We start from the raw sequence: 20893 nt of genomic DNA, 5'->3' as shown, positions 1-20893 counted from the left end.
TAATTCATAGCAATAATCAGTACTAGAAGCATGTGAGGTTTGTAGCTTATTAATTAATTCCCTTGGAGACAGACTAAATCCATGGATCAGCTGCAGATAGGATGGTTTAAGAGGAATTAGGGGAAATGAGTCTCTTCTCTCAAAACTAATTCTCTGAAGGAGGTGAAGTTGAAAATGACTCAAGATGAACTGGATGTGATGATAAGGCGAGTAAGGGGTGTGGTTTGGTCGGGTTGGGGGGGAGTATGGAGGGGGGGGGCGATGGTTTGTTGGATGCTCGCGAGAAGACAGATGCTGAGGCTGTTAACGTCGGGGAGAGAGATTCACATTCACACGGACTGGGATGTGAAAGAGCCCGACGAGATGGAGACCTTCATCCATCTTTACAGGAATCTGATCGTGAGTCGAGTCCTGATTTATTATCTTATTTTATATGTCTGTTTTTTATAAATCTGTTCTCAGTTGAAGCTGCAGGGTCCCGTCGGGTACGCAAAACCTCCTATTCCCGCACGGAGCCTGCGTAGATGAAGAAACATGCAATCACGCTTTTAACAGTGATGTTTATTAAACAGTCTGCAGGTTATATGTTTTATTTATAATCGGGTTAAACTGGGGTGTAAATATGTGTAATATGTGAGTTATAATAGGGGCGGATGGGCCTGTATATCAGGGCGATGCGGTTGGAGGTACCCCCTCCTCCCTCTCCTCCTCCTCCTCCATCCTCCCTGTCTCCATCAGCTCTGTGGGATCAATAAATGCAGGGTAAAGACTGCACAGGATGGGTTAAATTACATCTGATGATATGCTGCTTTCTGTTGTCTTACTCCAAGGCTCTGTTGGCTTTATTGGTCATTCCGACGAAGGCCCAGTGTAAGCAAGCAGCTGGGTGATTTATATTCCTCAGTGATGTGAAGGACACTGTGCAGGAATATATGAGCAATAGCCTTCGGAAAATAGGCTTTAAAAAGGCAGACTCGGCGTTGCTCAGTGCTGCTGCCTGATTATTTCATGCTCCAGTTAGATGTTGAGTCGTTGCTCTAGGTACAGTGTTTTTTGTAATATAATGGCGTTTCTTTTGATCTAAATCTTCCTGCCTGCTTGTGAGGATGGACTGGCACAGATGGAGAGAGCTTGGCTACTGTAAACTCATGAATATCAGTGCTCAGTGAAGCCGAACATGACTGATGATGATGACTGACAGTTATTAAGATATAAATTTGCTCTCAATTATTACCATGGGGATCATTTTGTGTGATATGTGTGTGGGTGTGTGTTTGAATTTGAATAGAAAGCATCAAAAAACCAAGGAAATGATACAGGAGATGAGAGACACCTTGCAGAAAACCTCCTGTTATGTACATCTTCAAGTATTGGTTCAACCAAAAAAAGGCAGCTCAGCGTTTCCCCAAAAAAAAATACTGTATTGTTCAACAAAAGATGGGCTGCAACTAGCTATTTTTTATCATTATCAGCTGATCTGCTGATTATTTTCTAGATTAATCAATTGAGCATTTCTCTAAGATGTCAAACATAGGTGTAGATTTCAGGGGGGTAGCAGAGGACTTGTATTTTGACTAAATTAAAGACATTTCCATCATAAATTGATGCAGAAAAGGTGCAAATCTGTGCATAAAAATTCACCAGAATGCAGGAAATTAAGTGTTTGATGCTCAAAATTCCCCCCCAGTATGTGTAGTCGCCCCCCAGTGTTGACAGAAAACCTACACCCTTGATGTCAGAAAAAAAGTTAAACATGACCATCACAGTTTCTCAAGGTGTCATCTTCAAATGTCTGGCCAACAGTCAATCAAAAACCCAAAGATATTCAGTTTGCTATTGTTAAAGACAATAAAAACAAGCAAATCTTCACACATGAGAGGCTGGAGTCTGTTAATATATTTGACATTTTGCAATTATCAATAATGAGTCAATTTTATGAATTGACTAATTCAGCTTGAATTATTCTCCTTAAGTGGTAATGCTTGATAATATGCTTTTTTTTAACAGGACTGTGTGTGTTCATATCACTGCTGTGTTCTCCCAGAACTCGGGCTGTGATAATTATAAAGCAGAAAGCCCAAAAGCAATTGAGTTTTAATGAATAGTCCAGATGATGGGTTTAACTTCAAAGACTTAGCCTAACAGGAAAACATGTGTAGAAGCGAGAAAACGGTCTTTGCGGAGCAGAATGTTGCTTGTAGTCCTTATTCACTGTGTGTCTCCTTTGATGTTACAGGATCTTGGGAGTCAAGCCAAGATGTGACCGTCACGGCGCGTCATAGTTTGGATCTGTCCTGCCTTTACAACACTTGTTTCTATAGCAACAGAAATATCAGAGCATCCTAAAAAGCCTCATTCCCACAATGCAGTCCTCTAGCTGCTCCTCTCAGCCCCCAAAGCCGCGGCGCTTTGACGCCAGCAGGCGGGCCAATACGGTAGCTGGACCAAAGTCTCATGGCCCTGGTTTCCAGAGGGAGGATAAAAACATGAACACAATCACCACGTCCTCCCCACGCCGGGCTACTAAAGGCCCCGCTGCACCCACCAGGACCAGGGTGGGCGTGCAACCCCGAGCGCCAGTAAGTCAGTCCAGGTTTAGCTCACAAAAACAGGGTCCCACCATCTCCAAATCTGCTAAGCCCAAACCCAAGAGTGCTCGTGCATCAGCTGCAACCAAAATCGCACCAGCAGCCGCTCCACCTCCGCTTCCCTCTGTTCTCCCTCTTGACCCAAACTGCAACGAGCCAAGCCTCCCGTGTCTGTGCTGCGATGGCCGCTCCCCACAGGACAACAACAGTATGTTTAATCATAACCACAACAACAACAACACCATCTCTATCAGACAGCAACTGCAGCTACCGCCTCCTCCGGCCCCGTTGCCCCAGAGGCAGGATGGGAAAGGGGCCAAGGAGCAGCCTCAGCCTCCCTCCCAAGCAAAGGCCCAGCTGGAGGCCTCCGCCCATCCTGCTGCCAGTCTGGAAAATGAAGGCAAGAATGCAGACAAAAGTGCTGATCTAGACAACAAGAAAAATGTAAAAGTAGAGGACGAAGACGACGAGGAAGAGAGCAGTGGGGATATTGACATTGATGATGATGAAGAGGAGGCTGACAATGATGATGACGACGACGATGATGATGACACCCTGGTCCCCTCATGCTGTGACTGTCCCCCCTCCCTCCTGGAGTTCTCGCTCTCCTCTTCTACCTCCTCATCCTCCACTTCCATCAGCTCCTGCTCTGATCTGGAGTCTGACTGTGCAGATCAATCCGCCTCCATCTGCTCTTCCCACGACCAAGACAATCTATCTGTCGCTCTGTCCCCCAAAGAACGCTCTCTCCCACAAGCCCCTGAATGCCAGCCTCCTGCGCGTTCGCCCCCATCACTCCCTCTTAGCCGCAATCCCTTCGTCTTAACATCGCATTCCCCAATTCCCCCTTGCTCCCCAGATGAGGGCTACCCCTCCGCCCTGGACTCCCCTTCTCCTGACTATTTGGGAGTCAAAGGTGATTCTGAGGTCACAAAACTTGGTTTGCTTGACTTCCTAGAATCGGTTGGGGAGTTTGGGAAAATGGAGCGCTTCAGCCAGGTGATCCAAGTGGCTCGTTGGGATCTGGAGGGGGAACAGCACTGGGATGTTCTGAGGGATCGGCTCGATCACCTGGATCGCTTGGAGAAGGTGAACAGGGAGGTCAAACTGGCCTACATAGCCAGACTCCATGAGAAGGGATTTGATCTTGGAGATCTGGAAGAGCAGGATCTCTCTGATGTCATGGACGAAATGGGCAACATCGACATTCCATGGAAGTTGTATAAAAGCGGCAGAGGAGCGATGGGAGACTCTCAGGAGTTCTCAGATGCAGGGGTCGACCTCACGGCTCCGTCAGACTGCGAGGATCCTCTCGCTCCAGATTCCCTCACCCCTTCTCCTGTTGAGCCGCCACCTAGACCCCCCAAACCTCCAGCGCGTCACGCCAGCGTCAGCTCTGACCTCCACACCTACATCAATATCAGCAGGGAGACCACCTCCATGGCCGTCTCCACCTCTCCTACACTGTCTACCTTCTCCCCAAACTCCACATCCCCAACATTCACCACTTTTAGATGTGAGAAACCCCTACCTCCATCTCCACCCTCTATTCCTCCTCTCCCCACCTCTAAACCAGTCCCTTACCTCACCCTTTACACCACCCCTTCTCCACCCCCAGCTATCCCCACCCCAACTCCTCCCATCCCTCCCCCTCGGAAGCGCCACCTTGCCAGGAAGGAGGCCCAGCGGCTCGCTGCTCTTCAAGCCGCCGAACAGGAAAAGACCCCCCTTTCCCTTCCTCCTCCCACCACACGTCCTCCACCTCTGCCTCCTCCGCCAGTTATTTCAATCTCCTCCTCAACTCCACCTGCCATACCACCTCCACCTGCCCTGCCTCCTCCCCCGTCCTTCCATGCTTTAGATGTAGAGATTCGGAAGCTGTTGATGCTCGCTGGATTGACCCAAGCTGAGCTCCTCAAACTCAGCCCAGAGCTCGGTGTTTGTGTTGGAGGGTTGGAGGACGAGGGAGATGGAGATCATGTCATCTCGTCCAGGTCTGTGGAGCCACACGAGTTCAGACTAAAAGAGAGGGAGGAGAAGGAGTTTGACGGATGGAGCAGTAGAGGCAAGTTGGATGGAGATTGTAGAACAGATATTGCTGAAGAGGGCAAAAAGAAAGAAGAGAGCACACAGAGAACCACCTCGTTCACTGAGATGGCGAGGAGAAGGAAGAGGAACAGTGGTCTGACCTCCGACCTTTACTACAGCACTGGTTTTAGCAATACACATGAAACTAAAGCAAAGAATATGAGCTTTGAGTCTTTCCGGTATCCCTCCGAGGTACCGGATTCCCCTCCCCCTCCTCCTCCCCCGCCTCGCCCCTTACCACCAATCCCCCCATCTGTGCCCCCCCACAAAGTCAGCACTCTCCAGGCTAACTCTGCACAGCCTGAGCGATTTGATTGGCTCATAGCATTCACACCTGACTGTGATAACCCACCGCAGCCTCCACCGCTGGCAATGAGAAAATCTCACGTGGAAACTCAAAAGAAGTCCAGCTCGTCAGGGTCAACTCCGGGGTCAGCTCCAAAGGTCACGACTTTTAAAGAGCTGCGCTACCGCAACAAGAACGCCTTGCCCCCGACAAAGGTGATCACCGACCCGGACCCTGACCCCACAGTTATCACCCCAGATCCAGATATATTGTACAACCTGAGGTGGAGAAGAGAGAAGCAAGGCGGCGACGGCAACCAATGGGAGTACACCTCTCAGGCTCAGGCCTTCTTCATGCAGCCGCCCCCAGCCCTCACCTCAATGGCTGCTCTGAAGGAAATGCTCCAGAGAGCTGATGAGGAGGGGAGACAACCGGAGCTGTGCCCATCACAGAAGATTGGCTGCTCGGTCAGTGACAGCAGCCTGTGGACCATGGGCAGAGAGTGGGAGGGTGAAGAAGTCAAGAGGGAGGAAAAGGAAGGGAAAGAGGAAGAGGAGGAAGAGGTGGAGGTGGAGGTGAGAGGACGAGCCGATGGAGAAAGGACTTTTGAAACAAGAACTTCAGGTGAGTATGATTTATTATGATGATGCTAATGATAATAAAGGAGGTAGCTAAGTTTAATGACATACTGTAGGGAAGGGGTCTGTGTGTGTGAGCGCGTATTTAGTGTGTGGGAGAAAATAAACACTTCAAAGTAGCTCAGTGTAATTTGGACGACACAACAAATCTGGGCTGGGCAGATTGTGGAGAGAAGGAAATGGAGACAAACAGTTCACCGTCTCAGTGATGCACAAATAACACCCTTGGACGATACAATAGAGACAAACAGAAAACCAAGGGTTGACTCATTTATGGAAATGATATATATGGATAGCAAGCGAAGAGATGGAGGATGAGCATGAGTCACGGAGAGAGACATGATGCGTGATATGATGGATAAATGATGACGAGGGATAAGCAGAGGGTGATTGCAGACGAACAAGACAGTGGAAGCTGCAGACAGAACACGAGCAAGAGTGAGAGATGGAGGGATAAAGACAGTGAGGGGAGTGAAGGTAATATGAGGAGAAAGAGGAGGTTGGAAACTTTCCAGCCAGTCTTTCCTGCACTGGTTATCAAAGTGTGATGTCATCACTGCCTTATTCAATTATTCATCCACTCTTCAGGCCAACGGGAGGGGGATAATGGAGTGCCCACTGAGCTCACCATCTTAATATACCTTCTTTCTACCTTTAACTTCTCTTTTCTTTCTATCTGTTCATCCTAAAATCTTTTTCTGTTCCTCCTCTTCTGCCTCTTTACTGGTGTTAAATCCCATCAACTTAGGATGTTTATATGCTTTTCTCCTGCTGGCTATGCTGTCTTTCCACTCCCCCCACCCTCGCTCCCTAGAGTGGCACAGCTAGCTAAGATCAAGTTACTTATCTCATATAGTGCTGCAGCAGGCTACATAGACACTAAGGGTGAGATTGTCACAGGGTTTTATGTTGGATTTAACCCCCTGAAACCTGGAGCGACATCACTTTTCTTGTGCTGCTTTCAGACACATTTCGCAAGTACTTAAACCTTTGAACCCTGAGCAAATTGGTGCTATTTTTAAAAAAAAAAAAAATATGGGAAAAAAGGCAATGAGCATCTTGGTAAGAAATGTCCAACAAATTGCAAAAAAATTGATTGATTCTGAGAATTATTTAAATAAAAAAAGACTAAGGAAAAAAGAAAAAAGCTCTGGCAAACATGTATTTATAATAAATATTATTACATTTTAAAATGATGTTAGAATTTTTAAAAATAATTTTAAAGCACTTTTTCTAAGTCATTTCCTTGTTTGAATGTTTCTAACTTTATTTTTTTAAAACAAATTTTCTTTTTTCTTCCTTTTTTTTCTTTTTTTTTTACTGATTTCTCGCAGATTTTTCGGGTCATTTCTGCTTTCGTTGCTTGTTGCTTTCATTCCATGTTTTTGAAAGAAATCAAGCCAATTTGTGCAGCTTTCAAAGGGTTTAATCACTCTGATTTTCCGCCAGGCGGCCTCTAATTTTATTAGTAAAACTAGCTCTCCGACTGTATAATTACTTTGGCATTATTTAATGATTTAACCTTTAATTTTTTAGTATAAAAGTCAATGAATTACTGTGAGCATAGGTGTAGATTCCAATATTTAGAACATGTGCATTTGTCCCTCCTCCCTCAATAAAAACATGAAAGTAGTAGAAGACAAAATTTAAGATATTTACACTATAAATTGATGCAGAAAAGGCTCAAATTAGGGTATAGAAATATACCAGAATGCAGAAATTAAAGATATACTATGCAGGATTTTTCTAAAAGTAGAAGTTATCCCTCTCAATCATCGCTTAAGACCCACTGGAGTCTGTGGTGGTGCATTGTTCTGCAGAGACTCTGCCCTCTGCCTGTATTTTTATATTTTCTTCTCATTTTCTGAGGTGATGACGTTTATGGGCGGGCGTGTACCCCCATAGGGCTCAGGTGAGGTTGGGGCTTTATAAAAAGCAACCAGACACCAGCATAAGGCATGTCAGAAACACAGCACCAAAAAAAGGCAAATATATGCAAGAGTGAATCTGGGGTTGGCTTTTACTTTCACATTTGCTAGTGAGCATGCTCACAAACAGTAGCTACATAGTATACCTTTAAAGGTCTGATGCTCAGACACTCCCGTTTCTTTTTCTTTGCCCCCCCCCCCCCCCCCCCCATTGTTGAAACAAAACCTACGCCCTTACTAATGAGTTATATGCTGCAGAAGTGCCCCCCTTCAAACCAATGCAACAATCCAGAAATAGGTCTGTACACCTTTAAGAGGCTAAGGGGCGAGTCTTAGCACATGGACCAATCAATGTGAGCTTGTGCCAGAAAAATAGGAAGTATCATGTGTTGGTTACAGTTCAAAGACAGCTCAAGTCTTACCAAGGTATGGTTGCTTTCTAGCTCATTTTATAGCCCGTAGCGTAGCAGTCTGTCACAGGTAACTGAGTGTAATACTGGAAACTGTTGTTGCCACAGTCTGTGACTCTAAAACAGAGGCAGACACGGTGATTGAGCAGGAACGGACAGAACTCTGCTGTCTGTTGACTGACTCAGCATTACACTGTATGCTGTACCGCTGGAGAGGGGAGGGGGGGTGGGGACGGGAGCTGGAGAGGGCTAGAAAACTAAAGGCAGAGAGGAAAGAGAAGGTGATCCAGAGGTGATGATGGCACGCAATGCAGTAAAGTTCAAAAGCACACTGTGCTGTGTTGCACTCAGTGTTCATATCTCTTAATACAGGCATGAAATGAAAGTGAAACCAGATGCCGTGAAGAAAACCCACACTGAAATATGATGAATCTTTGCGATTGATGGTGGCATTTTAATTATGGTGTCACTGGTGAATGAGTGCTTGATTGACAGGTTGAGTATTTGGACTGTGCAGCTGTGCGACTGCTCACCAGTTATTCTTTTACGGCCGCAGTATAATTTCCTGTTGTGTCAAACCCTCCTAAATGACAGACTGTGGTTATTGCTCTTCATAACTCAACTCCATTGACTCCCATGCACTGTCAGTGTGGAACTGTCAATCAACTGTTTAAATACTGCATTACCGCATGATGTTACATGATGACGATTTCTGCTGGAATACACTCATGAATGTGCATTTTTCTCTCTCGACAGACACTAACATTTTCTGCATCTCTCTCTCCTTCCCATCTCTCTGCCACATGTTTTTGCTTTAATCCTTGTTTTCTTCACCTCTCCATCCCATTCTGTTGTTTCCATTGTTTGTCCATGGCTCCGCTTCACTCCCTCATATCGCTTTGCTTGTGCGCCTGCCCTCTCCGTCCTGACCCCTGCAACTTTTGTGGCACCTCTCCAACAAGTAGTTTCCTCCCCCCCACTGTCCCTCGCCCAGCCCTCCCAACCCTACTTCCTCCACGCTGCCCTCCCTCCTCCCTACCGCCCAGGCTACTGTAACTCCCAGCCCCTTGCAGATCCCAGACCCCACAGCCATGTAGGCAGGGAGTCCACAGACGGACGATGTAGCACACAGTGGGCACCTGCTGCCAGCTCAGCTTCTATCCACAGAGATGATTCCAGCACTGAGATAAGCTCCAGCTTTAACTATGAATCCCTGGCTGATTTTGGTGTAGACTCTCCTTGTGATTTTGGGAATAACTATAACACACACTTTGCATCTGACTCTATCTGTAATTTTGATTCCCTCTACTGCAGCGACTCAGAGACACACACCAAGTCACCTGTTAGTGGCCCCACAGAGGCTCCAGGCTGCACCACCCCGTATAAGAACATAGATGTCATGATGACATGTTCAAACAGTCCGAAGGATTCGCTGTACTCAGAGAAGCACTCGCACGCAGACCACAACAGCAACAAGGCCAGGACATATAAAGAGCTTCCCCCTCTCCCCACATATTACCTGTACCACCCTAAAAACTGCCCGCTGCACAGGGGTGCCCCTCCTCGCCTCTCCCCTATCGGAGCCCTCTCCCCTCCCCAGCGCTCTGGAGCGCCCCCTCCAGGCGCCACAGGCTCCTCCCTCAGCTCCCCGCTTTTCCCCCGCTCTCACACCTTGCCTGCCCTTGCTGCTCCCCTCTACTATCCAAACCTCTACCCTCCTATACCGCCCAGGGCGCCCCCCCTACCCCCAAAACTCTACCAGGCTCCTCCGCAGTCACGCGTGGCGAGTAAGATTTCTCTCTCTCTTCTCTCTCTACTCTCTCTCTTTGTCTGACACCTGGCTTGCATGTCTGTCTGTCGTACTGTCTCTTTCTGTCTTTGTGCTCTGCCCTGGATATGGTGGCCGTCACACTTCTGTCACTTTTTTATAACCCGTGGGATCTGCAGGTTTGAAAGAACGGGGTAACCATAGCTGTTTTATGTATCAGACGGCGGCTCTCTGCAGTTCATCTGATACGTCTTATCTACACTGTCCTTTCAAATCTGCAAAGGGCCTTCAGAGGGGTGACAGCTGTTCCTGTCAGAGGGTGGCCAGAGTCAGTCTCATCACTCTCTTTCTCTTCGTCTTCCTGTCTGTTGTCTGTCTGTCTTTGTGTCGGCCTCGTCTGGTCTGTCTCCATGTTGTTTTTGCACGGTGTGTTGAAATGGACACATGCATTTCATGCCAGGCACAAGCCAAGTAGCTCGTCGATGATGTTTTGTGTAAATAATTTTTATTTAACCTTTTTTATCTTGTGTGCACATGTAGGGCAGTTTCAGAGTAATTAAGGTCCACTGCATCCTGTTCATTAAATGAATGTGTGTATTTATATAACCAGGTTATATAAATCCTTTTATGTGAACATCACACTGGACACAACACCTGCCCTTAGCACATGTGTGTAATTGTATCTGACCTGGCTGATGTGGTAGCTTTTACAACTGTTTCACCCCCCCCCTAGCTCTGCAGTTTCTCCTGTGTATGCTTAAGTTTGTATGAGTGTGTGTTTGAGTGTGAGTCTAGATTAATGCATGGGATCCTGTTTATCCCTGATGCATACAGAAAGTTGTCCTCACAGATCCAGATGTTGAACGCTCACCACAGTAAACAGATATTTACAGGATGCCCTCCTCACACACTGTTTGATGTCAGTAGTACCATCTGCTTCTATCTGCCTACTCCAGTGCTTCTCATTGCTTAATTGCTCCTACTAATAACACTAATATTTTAGTTATGGTATTTCTGTCCGTGGTGATTCATTTTGCTTCTGTTGAATTTGTTTTTTTGTTTTTTTTAAGACCACTATTGTAAGTAATAGCTCTTTCCCTGTCGCTGTCAGCTGTTCGCAGTGTCTCATTCGCTGGCTCTGTACAGAGGACAGAGACGTCCTGGATGGGCGAAGATGTGAAGCATCCAATGAGAGGTCTGGGCCTGTCCTCTCTGTGCCTGCAGGAAAAAAAAGGTGTGTGTCTCAGCTGTGTGTGTTCACTGGGGGTGTCGATCGGTAAATGATCAATAATCCAGTATTATCAATGCAAAGTGAAAACATCAATACAGATTGTCATCTTAAAAGAAACAGTGTGTAGGATATAGGGGAATTTAGTGGCACATAGTGGTGAGCATTGCAGATTTCAACCCGCTGAAACTTCTCCCAGTTAGAATCCTTTCAGTGTTCATTGTTCAGGTGGTATTTACCGGGAGCCAGATTATCTGCAGAGGTCTCTTCCTCTCCAAAAGAAACAGACCGGGTGATTAAAGCAGGTGAAAACAGTGAACAAATCAGCTTTACATTACAAATCAGTCTTTCTGTGACACTGCTCATCGTGAAGGGTCCGACTGCAGTGTCCTACGCAAAAAACATGGGTGGCCCTACCTAGAATCAGTGTTTGGTTTGTCTGTTCTGGGCTACTGTAGAAACATGGTGGTGCAAAATGGTGCTCCCTATGTAGATATAAATGGCTCATTCTAAGGCACCGAAAACCTGATCGGTATTTTCAGGTGATTATACGCTAAAGAAAATATATTTATTATAATACATTCCATTGCCTGTTGTCAACACGTTCAGCATTCTTCTTGTGTGTTTTCAGTGATGTTATGCAGGGGACTGCTGTGATAGGTGAAACTCACAGGATGATTATTGCTCATATTTGTAGTAAAACTTGCAGCCATTTGACAAAATTTCAAGGTCAAGCAGAATTCACAGGGATTGGTGGGGATTCATTTGCGATAATTGCTGCTATCACAAATTATGAAAATATCCCAGAGGGGCTGGCTGGTGGCCTAGCACTAAGCAGACAATGGTTAACAGCCAATAAAAAGACAAAAATGATGTCTCAAATTGACTGCAGGCCCCTGAATTGAATCAAAATCATATTGTGGCAGACTTTGTGATATCTGCAAATATCTTATCTCTGTCCAAAGACTCGACAAAATATCTTATCGTGATGAAGCGTGTGATAAACACCCCTAGTGTTCAGCTGTCTGGCTGTGTATTTCTGACCCTGATGTCTGTAGCTCTCACAGTTGAACTGAACACTGTTGTTCTTCCCTGCAGCTCTTGTCAGTGCGGTCAGTGTGGCAGTGGAAGCCATCTTGGCCCAGTTCAGCTCTTCCAGGACTGTAGTTCAGAAGGTTAGTCGTGGCTGAATTTACCAGTGGGATTTTGAATTTTGTCTTCTTCCTTTTACTATCCAGAAAAATCCTGAAAAAAATCTCATGTTGTTTTAAATGAATAGTTCATCTCTGAAAATGCTTTCCCTCCCTTCCTCTGTGTTCTGACTCTACATATTTTGTTGTGTCTCTCCTCAGTCTCTCTCAGTTAACAAGGTACTAGAATATACTAGAACAGATAACCCAATCTTGTAGTTGTAAGAATTTCTTTGTAAACTAACTCCAACCCCCCAAATCATCTCTCATCACATCACACCGACCCTCGTCGCCCCTGTTTCTCTCCGACCTCCATTTATGTGCCCCATTTTCCCTTCCTCCCTCTCTCTTGAGTCATCCTTTCTGTTCTATTCCCCTGTCCCTCCCTATCACTGCACATCGTCCTCCTCTCCCTTCCTCTCCTCTCCCCATCCTCAGGCCTTATCAGGAGACAGCACCATAAATCCATCTCTGGGCCGTCTGGTGCTGCAGTGCCTCTGCCCTGCCCTGCACAGCTTGCTGACCGACGGCTTGAAACCCCACCAGAGTGACCTGATTGCAGGCAGGAGGCCAAATTCCGCCTGGGGTCTGGTCCAAGCCTCAACTAGGCCAGGTAGCACACCGAGGATTGTCTGAAAATTAGCATTTATAGACTTGGATATTCATTTTTTTTCCCCCCCCGATTGATAATAATAAGCCCGGGACTTTGTCTGTCTCGTATTTTCCCACACATCAGTCAATACGTGTTGATTTTAGTGTCTAAAGTGCTGAATTAAAGGAACAACAGGATGCAAGTATTGATTGGTATATGAGTGCCAAGTTTTACTGCAATTTTTTGCTCACTCTGTATGTTCCTCTGTTGATCCCTTCCTCTCCTCCTCTTTATATATATATATTTTCTGCTCTTCCTCTTAATCCATTTTTCAAGGTCCTAAAACTCAAGCATTGTTCAACCTACAAGATCGTGTTGGAGAGCTGCCGCAGCTCAGACAGAGCAAACACAGGTTCAACGCTTTCCTCCTTGGCTTACTGAAGTGAGTACTGGCTCTAATCCTCTCTGGTCTCCTCAAGCTCGAATCACTTGTTAAAAAAAATATTTTTTTACTCTCACTTTATTAGAACACTTGCACTTTGTATCCTCAGTTTTCCTCTCCTCTCTATTTTTTCTTCTAGCACCAAGCTCCTTGATTTCTGGCTGTCTCACCTTCAGTCTTGCAGTGGTAAGTTTCCATCACTTCCATCTCCTTCTTGTGGGCACGCATGCACGTACTCTAACTGTACTCTCTCTTCCTCTCAGATGTGCTGGAGACATATTACCGTCCCACCTCCTTTATGCGTCTGTCCCTGACCACCTGCCAGCCTCTGTTCGAGGAGCTGCTCCTCGTGCTGCAGCCTCTCAGCCTGCTGACCTTCAACCTCGACCTGCTCTTCCAGCACCACCACTTAGAGCCCGACAGTCACAGTCCAGAGATTCCCAGTCCACCCTGTCAGGATGCTGCATTCCCACATTCAACAGAGGGGGCCCAAGCCAAACTTACAGGCTGCAGATACATCGAAAGCCTGTCAGAGGTGGACTTTGGAAGCCGAGAACATCGGGCAGCCAAAGAGAAAACATCACCACTGGGTAATCCAAAGAACGCAGGATCAGGGGAGTCGACACACAGCAGCGCTGCACCCGTAAAGGCTTCGGTCACACTCGGGCAGACAAGTCCTCAGCTGCTGTGGGTGCAGGAGAAGGAAATCGGAGACTTGCCTCCTCCTGATGTTGAGGAGGACAGCCTCGCTCAGCAGGCAGGACAGGTGCTCACATCTGTGTGGTTGTTCAGTGATTGTAGTCAAATTTGTTTTGTGTGATCCTGTAGGGCTGATTTTTTTTTATTTTTTTTTAAATTCACAGGTGATCCAGCAGGGATGGGGGGCTATGATGCGCTGGGGAGGCAGACTCAGTCAGAACCTGGCTGAGCTGAGCCTGAAGAAGGAGGAGATGAGGACAGATCTGCCGGACCTCCAGGCCCAAGCAGGGAGTGATTTCGCTCCAGTCAGCGGTGGTGCTCAGGTTCCCTGGGGTCTGGGGCGGCTCTTCGGAGCCTCGAAAAGCCCCAACAGCCCACCAGGTCACACACCACCAACAAGGTTAGCCAATGAAGTGCTGATCCAGTATGAATCAAGATTCTGTTACTGCATTGCCAATTTCTCGCCTCAAATGTTTTCAGAAATATATTTCAGCTTAGTGTTTAACTATAATACGAGATTGTTTGTTACTAGCCGGCGGCCATTTGCATTATGTCACTGTGCAGCATAGTGCATCTACTGTACCTCTTAACCAAAAGTGAATATCACAGCCTGTTTCCACCAATTTCAAAAGTATTTGTGTCTTTCTACTGCATAGACAGCCTGATTTGAAAAAAAGACCATCTTTCCTGTGGTGAAATACGTCTTTAAGAAACCCTAAAGCCATTGTTGGACTTGACATCGTTCCCTGCATGGTTAAACTGCATGAACGGTAACATTCTGTGATCCCTCTCTGCCCACCTGTCCCACTCCCTTTCTCTGTTTATCCATTCCCCTCGTCCTCTTTGTGTCCGTCTCTGCAGGCGTCCCTCTCAGTGGCTGGCTCCTGGTGTCACCGCACTGACCCGAATGGTGAGCAGCAACTCCACCCCGGTAATAAGGAGGGCCCCGGAGCCCCAGGGAGCGAGTGAGCCAAAGTCAGAGAAAGACACCGATACACTGGAGATGAAGGACAAACCCAGACCACTCAGGTACAACAGACATGACGTGATAGGGATGGTTATGAATTTATGCATTTTGTTGGCCGAGGCACGATGAAATTGGGTGGGGAGGGATACGTAAATCTTTTCCCTTCACTAATGCCAGATTTTACTTTTACTGACTTTAAAAATAACTCATCCTTTAATATGACCACAGCTTAGGGGTTTGGCTCACTAATTCATTCACAGATTTGCAAAATCACATCCTAATGTCTGTATTGACACATCTAATCTTCACTGTAATATAAATACAGTTAGAGTACAGTTTCAGGCTCAGTAACACGTGGAGCACCTGTTAGGATCCCTCATGTTAATCCTCACTGGACAAAAGGCTCCTTCTGTTCGGGGATCAACATGTGGAAGTCCTTATCTGCAGGACTCAAACTGAAACAGCTTTTAGAAATAAGAAAGGAAAGGAAAGTTTTAGAAATATAAAGATATGAGTATTATGCTACAACGAACAACACTATATATATTGAAACAGAAAAATAACTAAGAAATATGTACATGTGCATCATATGTTTAATGTACATGCAATAGTAGTGTAAGAACAATGAAAAGAATATTACACCAATTATTGTACAGTTAAGTCAGTATTGCACAGTTGAAAAATAATAAATCAATACGGGAACTATAACTGCAGACGGGTTAATTAGGCCCAAGGGCCAGTTGTGTTTTGTCTTGTTGAGGTTTTTTTTCTTTATATACAGAATTATTGTTGAGTTTGTGTTTTGTTCTGTCTCTTGTGTATTTTTTTTTGAGTTTTATGTATTTTAAAGGCCTGTCTAGGGACGAGCATTGCAAATTAGCTTAGGCTATAAATGCTGTAGTGTGTGGCATTGTTTTATGGTACTGTAGGCCACACACTTGTCCCTATACAAATAAACACTAAATAAATAAATGTTAGGCATTTTGAAATAGAAATTGATTGGCATGATGAGAAAACAATGTTTTAGTTTGCAAATTTCAAACAATAGAAACTATAATTTTAAGAAAAAGTGAAAAAAGCATATCTTCATCCATGGCCTGGGTGTGGCATTAAAAGAAAATCTTTTTGGGGTAGAAATAAAAGCATATTAAGGAACAGTGTGTAGGATTTAGTGGCATCTAGTGGTGAGGATTGCACATTACAACTGAAACTTCTCCCATGTGCCAAGCGAGAACTCCCGGTTAGAATTCCTTCAGTGTTTATTGTTCGGGAGGTTTTTACTGGGAGCCAAATTATCCGCAGAGGTCTCTTCCTGTTGATTAAAACCTGTAAAAACACTGAATAAATCAGTTTCATATCAACAAATTTTCCAATGCTGCTCATTGCTGAGGGGCTGCTGACTATGGTTGCCAATGTGAAAACACCAATGGCCTTACCTAGAGCCAGTGATTGGGTTGGCTGTTCAGGGCTTCTGTAGAAACATGGCGGTGCAACATGGTGGACTCCTTGGTCATGGACCTGCTGCCTGTGTAGATATATATAAACAGCTCATTATAAGGTAATGAAAACACAATTGTTCTTATTTTCAGGTGATTATACGCTAAAGAAAACATACTTATCATAGTATATATTATTCCTGCCTGTATATGTCCCTAAATCCTACACACTGGACCTTTAAATATGAGCTAATGCAACCAGCTTTCCCTCCCCAGGATGTCTAGCTGTGTGTTTTTTCCTTTTAAAAACGACTTGACTTCAGCAGTGGGCGTAGGAGACACCAGAGACGCTTCTGTTATCTTTTTTTCTTGCCTTTGAAAGGCTATAATTGGTGACTCACAAGCGATGCCTGCATTGTGACTCACCCAGGATTCGGCTACATCGCATGTTGGCGATGACGTTATTGTTTGTGGTTGGTGTATGTGTAGACCATTTAGGGCTGAGGAGATCTCTGCTGTCTGTCCTCAGGTCAGTACGAACGCTCTGTGACCACTCTGGAACGGGCTCGGAGCTCAGCTTCTGCAAAGGGGAGGAACTGGTGGTGTTGGGGGGAGTCGATCAGGACTGGATTCGCTGTCGTCAGGGAGACAAAGAGGGGCTGGTACCTATTGGCTACACCTCCCTCATCATGTGACTTCGGCACCATAACTGCTGCACTCAATCAATAATAATAATTTAAAAAAATCAAAACAAATATATATATTTTAGGCGAGTGTTGAGAGGTTATGGTGAGGCTCCACTACTCTAAGAAGGGATATTTCACGCTCGCTCTGTTCAAGTTTGAGTTGACTGCATAACACCATCTGTTCTGCTTTACGTGCATCAGGAGCAGTCTGCAGCCCTCTCCCTTCATGAACATATGGGAGTTTTTCTCCCCATCACAATCCATCCAGTTTGGTAGCATTAAACTAATGGATGTTAGCAGCAGGAATGCAGCAGATGGTGTGAAATAATGAAGTCAAATTTGGACCGTTTCATACTGGAAGACCTTTGATCTCAGAGTGAAGTATCCTTTTTAAACATCCTTTTTCCCAATTTCTGCCTCCCTTGTCAGCTGCTGATCTGAAAATGATCACAGGGGAATTTCCGCGCAGTCGACCACTTGCGGATTCTGGTGCTTTTCAGATCAGCGGCTGCCTGTCGTGAGGAGGCGACAGCCTGGTAGCAGCCGAGCTGACATCTCTAGCTGTCAGCCGTGGAGAGCCGCGGCTCGCAGGTTGTCGAGGGGAGAAAGCGTGTGAGAGTAGTGGGGCTGTAGCTCCTGTTGCATACCGCGTAGTAATGTAGTGAACTGTAGCTGTGTAGATCTGTGTTCTATTGACCTTTCACCCCTATTGACCTCTCACCTTATCGCCTGGTTCATGTGTGTTTGACATGTTTCTGCTACTATATTTGACTGTATAAATATACATAAAAAAATCTATATATAGGTATATAAATTGAGATTGATATTACCAAGATAGATAGAAAGATAGATGAACAAGAGAAAGCAGATAGTAAAACACAAGCAGCAGCTTCATACTGTGGCCACATTGAGGATGATTAAAACTCTTTACATCTGCAACTTTACTCACACATTAAGTGGTTGTCATACATCCAAAAAAAAAAAGTGTTTGTTTTAAGTATGGAAACCGATATCTTTCCTCCTGTGTGCTTCATGTATTGCCATTGTCTTGACATCATATTCATAACATTATTAGATTTAGCCTCATACCTTAAACACTGTATGTTACGTGCCATGAATGCTTTGAATGAATGCCGGAAAATATCTATCTATACATCCCACGCAGTCGTAGAACATAATATCAGACAACAGCAATCTGTAGCTAATCTCTCCACTTGTCCAAAACCTTGCAGGGCCAACATGTGTCGGAGTAAACACCTCACAAAACTATGCTCAGCTCTTGTTCAAACACTATCTGACCTTCAATTTAATGCAGTGAGAAAATCCCAGTTGTATGTAATGCATAAACGCTACTGTAAAGTCTGTAGGTCTGGTGGCCGGTCTTCACCTTGTACCTCAGCTTTTGTATTTATCTACCATGTTTGCTCATCATAATCATTGATATTAATGATAGTGCTAGTATTGGTGGAAGTGATATGTTGATTCTAATGTTGCTTTGTGTCATATATTTATTAGTTATTCTCTAGATTCTGTATTGATGACTATGCATATGGTTAAATGTACAACTGAAAGCCTTTTTTTTTTGGTTTGTTTTAAAGTCAGTTTTGCTTTGATGTTGACACCTGAAGCCTAAACTAATTGCTTAACTGGTGAATATAAAAGTAGGGATGGGAATCGAGAACTGGTTTCAGATTGGAATCGTATTCCTCCAAGCTCGTTCCTTTTATTGATACCGGCATGTTTTTCTTGCACATTGCAAAACAGTGATGTCAAACTTGTGCGTCCACGCTGCTGGAAACTTGCAACAACGAGGTCCAAAGTGTGGCTTCATTTAAAAAAGAGATGACAACAGTGCTGCTTGTAACGTCAGTAAAATGATCATTTCAAGTTCTAGCGATATGCTGGAACATCCTTGCACACAAGATGGTCTTAAATTTCAGGAATGCCATGCATTTGATGCTACATGAGTGCCACTGCTTCCAAACCGAGCTGCATGTCCATTACAGAGGGTAAATATCCTCTGTTATAATAACATTAGCGCCACGCAGGGAGGCTTAGCAAATTTCTTCTTTGAAAAAGAAAGCACTTAAACAGTGGAGCGGTGTCCTTAATATTTTCCTGCCCAGGGTCTGCAGATGCTAATTAGCGATGTGGCTAATTCTGGCTCAATAGTTGTGTTGCGCATGGCCCCTGTTAAATAAACTAAAACTAAAACCAAGCAGCCACCCTAACTATAAGATAAAATAAAAATCATTTCCATTTTATAAAAAAGTAAAATACAACACTTATTACGCTACTGTCATGTGTGAAGTCCGGACTGATCACAAGAGGCCATTTTGGTCTGCAAAGATACATGACAGAGCTCATTGGCCTTCCAAAATTTGGATTGATGTTTTACTTTATGGACTGTCCTGGGTGAAAACTAAACAGAGAAGGGTGGGGACACTTTCTTTCTGTTAGCAGCAAGCAGCATCCTCCAGGGCTGAAATATGAAGCGAACACAGAAGTGCCAAAAAACTGCAGTTCCTCAAATGGCCACTTGAGGCTGGCTCTAAACTAAGTCAATCCCCGTAGACCCCCGTGTTAAAACACCCGACTTTACAGCAGAAATAAACATGTTTGCAGCCTGGTATTAAAAACAGTTTTGGTCTCTAAAGATAATTTCAACATTCATGACAATTGTAAATTTTTCTTTAGCTCAACTGTTTATACTTTATCAAGGCTTAAAGTTACGCATGATCAAGGGCGTGGCTGCTTTGAGTGACAGGCTGTCTGCTGATAGTGTCCTTGGCTTCTCAGTCTGATCCACCCCTCGTTCCTCCACAGCTCCACCCTCTGGCTTCACAAAAACAAGATGGCGATGGCCAAACTGCCAGACTTAAGGCAGTCCACAAACCAATGGGTGATGTCACCACATTTACCTCCATTATTTTAAACAGTCCTTGACTAAAACTAGCTTGAGTCAAGTGCATGCCTTTATTTCTACTCTGTTTCGACACCTTGTTCAGACTCAGATAATATAACACTTGCGTTGATGCTAAAAACCTTTTTTCACACAGAAATCAATAAGGGAATCGATAAAGAATTGCACTGATAAGCAGAATTATTGATGGCATTGCTATCAGTAGAATCTTACCAGTTCCCATGCCTATACAAAAGAGCCGGATGTTAACTAGTCCCGAAAGGCTGACACCGAAGGACCTCTATTTAATTCAGCAGGAACGTCTCGTTGCTTTTGATCTATCAGGGAAAGCTCTTCAAAGTTTCCTCGTATTATTGTGTCAATGCCATGTAGCATGACATTACCGTCACTATGGCAACAGTCCAGTAGCATTAAGTCAAACCAGTGCTCATAACTTGTAACTTATGATCACGATAAAACGCCATCAAACAGATGAAACCAATGTGTTTACAGGAAGTGATATCTAGACGAAGATAAAATATCAGTTGACACATTTTGTTTTTGTTTATTTGTGAGGTTATCGTATAAATGCATTTGTTTACAAGCTGTTAATTTATTGGATGTACTATTTATTGATCTTGAGGTTTCTGAAAGGAATAGCTCTATCTGACCCATCTAGTGTCTCTCTATCTATCTGGGTTCTTTATGTGTGTGTGCGTGTGTGTGTGCGTGTGTTTGTGAGAGAGACTGTGCACATGGCAGCGTATGTGGCAGTGAAAGCAGAGATGAGTGTGAGCACATCGGCGTGTCTGCACATCCTGCACTTTCACTTATGTGTGTGTGTAAGTGTAACAATGAGATCTGTTCCTCCTCCTCCTCTTCCTCCTCCTCCTCCTCTTTCTCTCTCTGGTGTCATGTAGCCTGTAGACATCCCTGTGTCCTACTATTGCATATAGTTCAGTGCCCCTCTAGTGTCAGTCACTGTCCACCTCCTGCATGTGCTTGTTTGTAAATACACCAAATAAAATGATCAGTATAAACCAAA

General features: G+C 44.8%; 1 protein-coding gene across 5 annotated transcripts; it reads left to right on the top strand.

The window, feature by feature from the left end:
* The first annotated feature begins 280 nt into the window (after window positions 1–280).
* On the top strand, window positions 281–20893 carry rusc1 (RUN and SH3 domain containing 1). Of its 5 annotated transcripts, none has more exons than XM_050046419.1 (13): window positions 281–399; window positions 2237–5586; window positions 8904–9725; window positions 10818–10940; window positions 12033–12109; window positions 12287–12304; window positions 12563–12737; window positions 13053–13158; window positions 13298–13344; window positions 13422–13924; window positions 14022–14257; window positions 14719–14886; window positions 16790–20893. In XM_050046419.1, the coding sequence occupies exons 2-13, from the start codon at window positions 2364–2366 to the stop codon at window positions 16953–16955; spliced, it is 5664 nt and encodes a 1887-aa protein (XP_049902376.1). In that variant the 5' UTR covers window positions 281–399; window positions 2237–2363; the 3' UTR covers window positions 16956–20893. The 5 variants fall into 5 exon arrangements, with proteins under 5 accessions (XP_049902376.1, XP_049902375.1, XP_049902378.1 ...); XM_050046418.1 differs by having other exon boundaries at window positions 12479–12737; XM_050046421.1 differs by lacking the exon at window positions 8904–9725 and having other exon boundaries at window positions 12479–12737.

The sequence above is a fragment of the Epinephelus moara genome, chromosome 6, assembly GCF_006386435.1.
Source record: "Epinephelus moara isolate mb chromosome 6, YSFRI_EMoa_1.0, whole genome shotgun sequence".
NCBI lineage: Eukaryota > Metazoa > Chordata > Actinopteri > Perciformes > Serranidae > Epinephelus > Epinephelus moara.
Note: the sequence above shows the minus strand (reverse complement) of the source record. Positions and strands in the feature narration are given on the sequence as shown.